A 10,867-nucleotide genomic window follows, 5' to 3' on the forward strand; every position below is an offset into this window, starting at 1 on the left:
AAGCCCAGCGCGGCGGGGCAGCCTCCAGGCCAGACCAGGGAGAGAGATGAGAGGCCCGTGTAGCTGTTCTGCACGAGGCAGCTTTATTAGTCCAGCGAAGGGGAGGCCAGGGACGAGCATCTCTCTGCCCTCGCAGGAGCAGGGGGCTGGCTTTATAGGGATACAGGGGGTGGGTGTCAGAGGGTAAAGGCCAATGGGCTACAAAGGATCTGTATAGGGTCTCCCAGAGGATTCTGGGTTTGTCTTATTGTCATAACTGAAGAGTAGCTCCCTTTCCAGGGGAGTTCTGCTGGGAGGTTTAGGCGCTCTCCTTATCTCAGCAGACGTCCCTCCAGGGCGGGGGCTGGGCATACCCCACACAGGGTCTGCTGTTAAATCGTTGTTTATGAATGTCACAAAGTTTCTGGTTTTACCATGTTTTTCTGTAAACTGAACTCCAGTAGCACCTTCTTCTGAGGTAAAGTAAGAGCTCCCCATGGAGAGCTCATTTCAGTGTGAACAAAGTTGTAGAATCTGGCTTCTAACTTCCCCATGGCTAAATTTACTGGTCCACCAAATAAGAAGATATGTGAATCTGTTTTTAAAAATATTGACATCTTAAAAAGCAAAGCTATGCACAGAAGATCTGAAGTGACACCTTTGCACAAAGTGCTATTTCTGTGAAGTCACCAAAGCCAAGATTTCATCCTTACACATAATTGCATTCACTGCTGTTAATAACAGTTTTGTTCCTTGAAAAGGGTCTTCTGTAGAGGAAGTTAGTTGCTATTATTTTGGTTTCCTTAAAAATCCCTTTTGCCCTTGTTTCTGTAGTTGTGGGGCCTTCATATCTCCATTTAGAGCTGCTGCTGTTGAGTACATGCACGGTATCCGGGGAGTACAGTTTGGAGCAGCTCAGGAAATAAAAACCTCTCTTCAGATCTGGCAGTGTACAACAGCAAAGCTATAAATATTTGTGTCCCTTTCTTTCTCTCATCCACTTTTCTTCCAGTGAAAACAGTGTCACTGCCTGGTGCTAACTTGAGTATGCTCAGAGCTCCTACAAGACTCCAGAATCCTTGTTTGGGTATTTCTGGCCATTTTTTACTTCCCTCTGGCCCCTTATGACCCAAACCATTCTATGATTTTGTGATTCTATGATTCTATGATCAGTTTGAGGAAGAAGACAGAAATATTCTCCTGATATTTTCCATCCAGCTACCATCTAGGTGTTACCCAGTTTTCTTTCCTGGTATTCTGGCATTTATATATGTGCCTCTTTCCCCTCTTAAGCTTAGGTATTTTTCCTCATCCTCATGTTTTCTTTCTCATCAACCAGAAATATTGAAAGTAACCTGTGAAATTGTCAGGTTTTGTACCACTTTATGTCTCTGTATCAAACCAAGTACAGTCATACAAATAATTTTGAATGAAATAAATTTATGAGATTGCTGAATTTTCAGTCTGGGCTTTGACTTTAACAGTTTTCACCTCCAGAAACCTGACAGCTGAGAACAAAGTCTCATTTGGGGGGAAACCCTCAATCCCAGCTCACATGTTTTAGCTTCACAGATAAGTTCACCTCTGCTATGCCTTCCCTAAATGAGTACATTCGTCTCTTCATTGCACCTCAACTAATTTCATGTCCTCTAATCTAATGAAAAGTGACTCTTTGCCAAGAAAATTGCCTCTTTAAGTATATAATACCATTGCTGCAATACTGACACTAGAAATTGCTGTTATATACTGGGCCAAGCAAATTATTTTTAAGGCAAAATTATTAAACTATGATCTTGCTTAATCCTTCTATAAACATTTGGGGAAGAAAAATATGCTTTAATCTTGTTTCAGTTCTACATTTTTTGGTGAATAATCTGTGAATAATTCACTTTCCAGATGCAAAGTATTACTGAGGTATTATGATAAGACTAAGGAAAACACAACCAAAGATGTATTTCATTTAGAGGGCTGTCTGTTTGCTTTTCAAAATCGAGGCTTTGGTGCCACCACTCATAAAATGTAAAGCAGTTATCTTGCTTTCAGACCACCTGCCCATAATGATTTGAACTATTCTCCTTGTTTCATTGGAGGCAGTATCAGGGTCATACCAGTGCTGCTGCATTTCATGTCCAAAGATAAAACAGTTTCAGTTGTGCTACCTTTTGACAAATGCCACTGCAGATGAAATCTTGTTGAGTGGATCTGGGATTTGTTTATTCTTGCCTCACAGACATCTGTTCCTTCTCCCAGGTCCCCTGATGCTGTCTGTCTTCATGCAGCATTAAACCAAGTCAATAAGACCTTTGTCTAAATGTGGAATATGGAAAACACAGTTGGACCAGGCCAGAAATATCTCCTCCTGTGCTGTGGTTCAAAGCTATGTGTAGAACATAGTTTAGTTATAATTTTATTAGTAGAAGTTGGCCACTGTTTTTCTGCAGGACTTGACAATGTTGAGGTGTGTAACCTTTGCTATTAGGTCCTGCAAGTGTTGGGGTCTTACCTGGCCAGTCTTGTCTCTGAATTGTTGAAATATTCCTTATAATATGTGTTACATATTACGTGGAACTACGCAGCAGTTGTTCTTTCTTAAATCTGATCTAGGTGATTATCTCAAGCTGTTTTGACTTGTCTCCACATAAAAACTGGGGAGAGCAGAGTGTATGAACCAAAACCACCCAGCCAGCAGAGAAATTAGATTAAAGCTATGTCTAAGAGAAATCTTCATAAACATCTCCTATTACATCTTTTCTTATCCAGAATCCTGGCCACAATGAAGTCAATGGAAAGACTCCAACTGCTGCTAAGAAAGGCCAGAATTTTATTCCAAGTCTGTGAAATAAGCCATAATTAACCTTCCGTTGTGGCTGCCAGAATCCATGTCACCACTTGCTTCCACTTTCTGAATTTAATTGTAGTGAAAATCTGTCCAAAACTTAAGAGGCATTTAAGGAATACCCAAGCGACTTTCTCCCTCTATCACTCTCTCTTATGCACCCAGTTAATTTAGGAACTGTGCCCTAATGCCTTCCACAGTTTCCTTTTGTAACAAAGGTTAAAGACCCTGCATTAACACGAATGCAAATTCTCCTTGTTATTGCTTGCTCGTCTTTTATGTTTTGGATTGAAAAACTCCCACAGCTCACCACACTCTAATTAATGGTCATTAACAATTTACAACTTTGCTTTATTCTCTGAATTAATTTATTTCCCTTTCTTCCACAAATAAATAAATGATGGTTTTAATTATCTTTCTATAAATATTTGGTTTAGCTCAGGTCAGGAGCTCCTGCTGGATGTTCAGTATGCATTTGGTCTGCCATTCTACCCGAAGTATGAAGTACAATTTACTGAGGAAGAAAAGGGCCTTTCCTTGCATATTATGCAGTATATCTCCAATTTCATAAACTCAGGGTAAGTGTGGGATATTTAAGAATTGCTGTGACTGGGGAGATGGTGAGAAATGGAGGGAGTGTAGTCATTCCAGACCCTGCCCTCACTCAATCATTCTCCATTTCCTCTACAACTTGTAAGCCTACAGTGGGATTTAGTCCACATATTTGGAAAGTCGTGGCCAAGTTATCAAGCAGAGCAGACACCAAAGATTTATGGTATGAGACTTAGCTAGGAGGAATAGACATTTCATCTCCATTGACCAGCTGCAAATTCTACTAAAGTACATGCAGGCTTCAAAGGCCTTGCTGTTGTTTCCAGAGCTTAGTTCTGCGACCCCAATTCTGAAACCTCTTGGCTAAGAGTTCTCTTTTTCCCAGAAGAAAGGGGAAAGCACAGAAAGACACAGTGCACCCTTTACCAAGTACTCTGTGAACATCCTTCTGTGCTACTAAGCTGTGGCCATGTTTGAGAAGGAGGAGTATCTCTGGAAACCTAGCGTGGGAATGGTGGAAACAGTGACTTAACATGCTTTTTACAGTACCTTGGGTTGGATTGGGATGAAGGGCTGTTGAGGGTGTTCATAAGCCTGTGTCTATACAGGTTCTGTCTACCTGTTCCTTAGGAAGTGAACCAGACTAAAAAGTTACTGTCAGATGAGGCATCCTGAATGATTCACCAATCTGGGCTGAATTTGAACCCCACTGGTCAGAGGGACTGGATACACATTTCCCTGACATGGCCAATCTTCTTACCATTTTACTGTTCATGTCATTCTTTTCTAATGATAATTTCTCCCACTCCCTTAGAAATCCAAACTACGTCCACAGTTTCTCGAGAAGAATGTTGGGGGTGATGCCTGCCTGGCCTATGTATCTGCCAAGTGATGATGGCGATAACTACAAGGAATTCACCGTATCTTTGCCGACTCTTAAAAGACTGAAAAAAGCAGACTGTTCCTTTTGGTCTGATTATATCAGGAGGCTGAAAGCATCCACAGGTGAGAAGACTGTTTTCTGATATTAAATAAACCCTTAATTCTCTGCTTAATATTTTTGTCTGACTGAAGTGCTGTTACATCACTGTGGAAAAAACACATTTCACAAATTAAACATCTTGCAATGTCCAGGGTATATAGTTAAGAATGTAACACTAAACAAATTTACTTTATAGCAGATAATGTGTACTAAAGTTTAATTGTCCTGGAGTTTAACTATCTAGAGAAATCATCCTATTATGATGATAGAAGATATGAAAAAGCCGTATCTTCTAATAATTTGCTCTCTATTTACAGTCATGATATAGACTTTGAGTAAACTGGAAGGCTGCATATACAGGCCTCTTTTGTCTACTGGAAGCACCTAACATGAGAATGTTGAGATTCCTATGATTAGGAGGAGCACAAATCATTTCCATCCACTGCAAAGTTGCACCTGAGGCTTTAGTTATATCTCATTATGGTTTCTGCATGCTTTGACTTTTCACTAGATTAGTTTCTTTGACTTTTTTTATAGCTGTGGTGATTATGCCCCTTGCATGTCTCCTTTTATATTTGCCATAAATTTCAATGCAGCTATTGGAGCCCTTCAGTTTTTTCTTGCTGCTGTATAACCAACTCTGCTGAGATTTCAATCTGCTGCCTGTCCTGAATTTATGCTAGTGAATAAACTCCCCTTCATATCTGTGTATCTTGTAAATAAATATGGATACCCTCAAGCAAAGCAAACAAAACTATCCCTCTTTGGCAGGCAGAGATGTTTTGAATTGTTCTTGGAGGCCTGCAAGTTTGCATGTGTTTTTTATGTCCTAAGGATCCATCTTCACAGTGAACACAGTTCAGGCTCTCTCTGCTTTGGAGGCTGTTGAATTTCTGAGAACAAAATGTACTTTCCAAGATGCGGAGCTACCCAGGCTATCCATGCCTAGGTAGCTCAAATGGTCTGAGGCTGATATTTGAGTGACACAAAGCTAAAATGTCTCAGAACCATCAAGCTGGTGGTTCTGATGCAAACACAGAGCAGCAGTTCTCCTGTTCAATAGACATCCCCAATCTTTACTCATAGTCTTTCTTCCAAAGTGGAGTCAAGATTTTGTTCTCAGCCTTTTCTCAGTTTCCTGGTATCCCTCAATGCCTTCCACGTTCAGAGGGGATACTTTGATCTCTCCAATGGCTTTGTGCTGATTGAGATATTGCTAATTTTCAAAGCTTTATTCTGCTATTTAAACAGTCCTGGAAATAACTTCTAGATCTTTTTGGACCTCACCTCACAGCCCTGTGGCTGTGTAATGCCAGACTGAGCTGAAGTCACAGCTCTGGTAGAAGGACTGCTGACTGAGCACCACGGACAGAGACTATTCCCAGCACCTACGGAAATTCCCCCCAAAGGTGGGAAAACATCCACCAGGGCATATTGTTTTTGACATAGACAAGATTTAAAACTATCCAAAGTGGCATAAGAACACAGCATTCATGTATGGGTTAGTCCAATGATCTGTCTAGCTCAACAGCCTGACCTTGTCAGTGACCAAAGCCAAATACTTGAATCTTAAACATAAAAATAGAGGGAGGGAGAGAAAAACACACTTGAAGAGTTCACAAAGTTGACTAAAATTTTTGAAAATAAGCCATAAAGTGTGAAATTTATGGAGTATGGATTCTCAAGAAAAGGTTTAAAAAGTACATGTCAAAAGTACACGTTAATCTTCAAGCAGAACTGAGTACACCCAGCTGGCTCTTTAAGCCAGTATTTGCTTTGCCTCAGCACCATGGTAATGCAGTTGCACGGCTGACTTCTGCTAAATTCCATCTCACAGCAATGTTGGCTTGACACTTTGCTTTGATAGTAATTTTTAATCTCTTCTCACCCTGGAATACTAACATTTCTCATACAATTTAAATAGATATCACATCAAACCCCTTCCTGCTCCAGACCCTTTAGTCTGGGATGGTAACAGAGACACTGTGGGTCTCTTGATGACAATCTGAAAGCAGTTCCTTATGAAAAAAGATTCATAATGTTCATTGGTTCACTTAGAAAGATTGCATAAAACTCAGATGGTGATGGCTGAACACCCTCAATTTCTTTTTGAGAGGATGTTGTGCTGAAGTTCATGCCAAAGCTGTGTTGGTCCATCAGAACAGGTTCATCACTTGCATTGTCCCCAGAAATTGGATTCTGCAGGAATTGAGTCCCTATGCATCATGTTGCTACCTCGTTGATGTGTCTCCTTGCACCTGAGGTAGTTTGCTGTACCTCCCTTCAGAACTGAAGCACTGAACCTCTGTTGTTCCCTGTCTGCTCCAGCCTCTGTTCCTGGAGTGCTCTCAGGCTGTCCTGTGGGACCTTGGCATATGTTGAATACCAGATTTGAGAGAACAATGGTACATTGTACATGTACAACATTTTTGGATGTTGTACCTTGTACTCTTTCCTGAGGGGGATCTGTCAGCTCTGTCAGCTACCCTGAGATCCAATCTATCACTTCTCTGCCTTTCAGAAATTATAGATGTTTGTGATAGTGTACTTGCATTGTTATTGTGGATTGCAGTTTGTGGCCTCACACCAAGTAGTTTACCAGTGTGCCAGCAAGTATCACAGATAATGAAACATTCCAGTTTTCACATCTAAGCACAAAGATGAACAGGATCTAGTCTGATGCAATCTCGACCAGCTGTGGTGAATCCTGTTTTATGCATCTCATCTTTGCCTTGAAATCAATATTTTTACAGCTTCATATATCATCTGGGATCTATAAGCAAAAAAACTAAAATGTATTTCAATAAAATGAAGAAGAACTGGACAAATCAGTGATCATAAAATGTAACTGGAACTGGCATTTCAAAATTTTTTCTTGATCCTTTGTATACTTCCATGGGAAATATCTTGACTTGGAAATGTCAAATTAGGGATGACCAAAGGCTCAAAGCTCAATATCTCAGTCCAACAGAAAACTGAGGCATTCCTTGCTGTGGTTTAAACTAAACTCATAAATTTCAGTTTCTGGAATAAAACCTCTCAAATTTAGAATCTTAGATGTCTTTTAGATTATTCACTGCTGGATCTAGAAGCTGTTGTTTATACATCCATCTTACTGTTACCTGTAATTTTCTTTCCACTTAGTAAAAATATTGTCCAACTTGGTGTTTCATTTTGTGGTCAGGCCATGATACTTAATGACAGAATGTATCATTTGTTCCTGGCACATAATTGGAATGCGTGTTGTTGCATTTGAAGATAATTTAAGAAAATTAATGTCATAAATGCAATGATTCATCATAATATTTGCTGGCAGTGCCTTTACAAACTATGGAGGGAAGTTTGAATCTGTTTCATTGCAGATGAACTAAAAATCTCTTGAAGTTTTGTTTGAGACCAGTTTGTAAAGTTGACATTTTGGGAAGTTTACTTGGGGAATTATGAAAGTGATGGTGCTTGAAGACATTTGGATTTACTAAATGAAGTTCCCTTGGTTGCATTTCAAAGACATGCTTTATATTTTGAATTATGACGGTTTCCACGGGAAACATCTAAATGAGAAACAAGAAGACTGGCAATTGTGGAAAAAAAGAGCTGTGGATGGCTTTTTCCAGGAAATGTGTTAATAACTTGAAATTCAGTTAAAAACAGGAGCTCTAGAATGTTTATGTATGTTCAGACAGATGTCTGAATGCTACCATTCCCCTTACGTAGTGTGGTGGACTGTGTGCCTAACAGTGAGTCCCTTTATAAAGGGCCTCTCACTGCATCCCAAACAGGTGGAGTTGGATCCAGTCTACATCTCTTACTCCTCTAGCTGGTATCTAAAAAGAACCAGTCCTCCTAAAGTAAGTGCCTCTGTAAGCAGTCTTGCAGCTGGGGAGAAAGAGCTACCTTTAGTGTCTCACTGAAATCTTGTCTGCCTAACTCATGTGCCTAAATTTCCACCTTTAGGCATATTTTGCATGTCCAAATTAGCCAGATTGGTCTGTATATGTAGAAAATTCAACAGGTAGCAAAGCTGAAGCCTTCTCCATGAGCTCTGGGATGTCACGTGTAGCCAAACAAGAGTCCAAATAAAGTAAGAGTGTTTACAGTTCAGACTTGAATCAAAACTGAATCAGGAATTTTGTGGTTAGCATTCATCTTTTATCCTTTCTATTCACACCTTCTTTTTGGAAATCTCAAGTAGAAAACAGATTCCTTTAGTATGATGGACATCTGTGCAGCTATGAGAGAACTCTGGCTATGAGGCATTAAATAAACACCCTGAGTACACTTTCTTGACACAGTTTTGTGGTGTTGAGGCAACTGTATCACTGAAATAGGGTTGAAGCCTAAAATCACAGAAGGTAAAAGATAACAAAGAAAAGATCTGTTGGAGATGGGTGCTTGGCGCTTTTTGTATTACAGACAGACAAAAAATTACTGTTCCCCACACTTCCTACCTGGTAGGGAAGTATCAGGAGATACTAAAGTCTTGCATGAGTGGAGAGAAAACTATTATGTATTCCAGTGGCAGTTATTTAAAGCACAATACCTAATTACCATGAGGTGATCTGCCGTTACTCTAAAGCACTTTGCAAGTGGACTGCAAACTGAGAAAAATGGCTTCCTGAACATTTATAGCTACATAAAATGTTTTTAGGTGTCATTGATAAAGTGTGTACCCTGTATCTTGCTGCCTCAAAGGTATGACATCTATTTTAATCTTGATTGTATTGTCTTTTCAGGAGGTGCAGGTGGTGGAGAGCCATCTGCAGAAAACAGCCCTGGTGAAGCTCCCAGTGAAGTTACCTCCCTGGAGAGCCAGCCCCTGAGGGCTGAGGTGGCTTACAGCAGATAGGGAATCACAGGGCTGTGGGGTGGGTTTGTCACACAATTGTGCATCCACACAAGCATCTCACACCAAATGGACAATACTTCCTTTAGTTAACTTTCTCAACAAGTAAAGAAGACCTTTCAATTAAGTAGTTTTCAAAAAAATTAGTGACTATGGCCCAAAATAAGCACTACAGCTATTGTTTTAAATCAAGAGACTGTACTTTGAAAAACTAAAGTATCAATAAAAACTGCAAAACCAAGACAAATACAATTGGTCTTTATTTCTTGCAACTACACAAATGCCAGCATATTGTGGTACCACCAGCCAGAAAAGGACATACATTAAAGCACCTAGAAGTCCCTCACTGATGATTTGTTAGATGTCATATCTTTGTCTTTTTTTATTACTCATCCTATCACAAGCTGCTGGTAGGAGAGGGAGCCTGGTTTGGCATTCTGGAGAAAACTAAAGAACTCTAAACAGGAAGGAAGAACAATTTAGGAAGGTAATGATGAGTATGCATTGAGTCATTCACATTAAGTCAGGCACATGCAATACTCAGCTCATGATCCCCTGTGAAATTATCTCCAAGACCATTTGGGTAATGCAGAGCACATAGCAGAGATAATAAAGAATATGTTAATTATACCTTAGATAACACTGTCCTTGGAACATTTATCTTTTTTTAAGAAGAAGGTGAAATACACAATAGTTTTGGAAGCGTAAGGAAAATCATAGGATACCTCTAATACTCTGAAGGTATTTTGGATCATGTGTTTAATTCATTGCTGGGACCATTTGGCAATAGATAATCTTCAGTTGATGGTATATCATACATGTGTCCATGAAACCTCTCAGAAAATAAAATCAAGGTTGCCCAGTAGGACACAAATTTCTTGTGCAGTGGCAAAATGATTTAGTAAAACAACTCATAAGGGTTTGTTTGCTGCTTGAGCCCTCTGCCAGCACATGAGCAGCTGTCTGCCCTGTATCCAGGTTTCCAAAGGTTCTACCAAGACAGAAAAGAAACCTGCATAATACTCCTAGTTCTTACATCCTGTTCAATAAACAGTAAAAAGATTGGAAGAATCAAGAAACTTGTTAACTGGCTAAATATAAAAGAGTAAAGATGGAGAACTCAAACTGTGTTTTCCATCATTAACTTCACCTAAAATAGGTAACTGGCAAAGGAAAGAAAGAAAAGAAACCATTTAAGAACTTTTTTAAAAGCCCAGATCTTAAACATGTATCTCAAGAGAGGATGCATTCTTTGTAATAACTATAGATACAGCAGCTCTGATTCCTCAGGCAAGACTGGGTTTATTTTTGCCCTATTTGAGAGCTAATTGTTGATCACAGCAACTCCAGTATTATTCTGCTGCACATAGAACTGGTAAAGAGAGGACAGATTTAAAAGGATTCAGTATTAACTCATGCTGATGAAAATCAAATATATAATCTTTTCCCACTCACTATTCAGCTCCACCTTAAGCCCAGAGATGTCTCAGGAATTTGAGAAAAGACTTTCATTTTGAGCTAGGAATGCAGTAACTTAGCCTTGTAGCCTCCTAATTACAGTCTTGGCCATCTGGTAGGATTCATAGATAGGCAGGTCTGACTGGGCTTTTTGGTCACCCCTCCTGAGATATCCAGCTCAACTGTCAGTTTGGTAAAAGAGACTCTTTAAGTACAA

The 10,867-nt window shown here is 39.7% G+C and overlaps 1 protein-coding gene across 1 annotated transcript in view; it reads left to right on the plus strand.

Annotated features, from left to right (window-relative positions):
- Positions 1-9,439, plus strand: part of TG (thyroglobulin) — a 148,057-nt gene extending 138,618 nt beyond the window's left edge. Inside the window, exons 43-45 of the mRNA XM_017739044.1 lie at positions 3,253-3,393; positions 4,182-4,372; positions 9,083-9,439. Of these exons, the coding sequence (XP_017594533.1) occupies positions 3,253-3,393; positions 4,182-4,372; positions 9,083-9,195 (445 nt within the window). The 3' untranslated portion in view covers positions 9,196-9,439. The remainder of the gene's footprint in view (positions 1-3,252; positions 3,394-4,181; positions 4,373-9,082) is intronic.
- Positions 9,440-10,867: the final 1,428 nt, after the last annotated feature.

Source organism: Corvus brachyrhynchos, unplaced genomic scaffold (assembly GCF_000691975.1).
Source record: "Corvus brachyrhynchos isolate BGI_N302 unplaced genomic scaffold, ASM69197v1 scaffold187, whole genome shotgun sequence".
Classification (NCBI taxonomy): Eukaryota; Metazoa; Chordata; class Aves; order Passeriformes; family Corvidae; genus Corvus; species Corvus brachyrhynchos.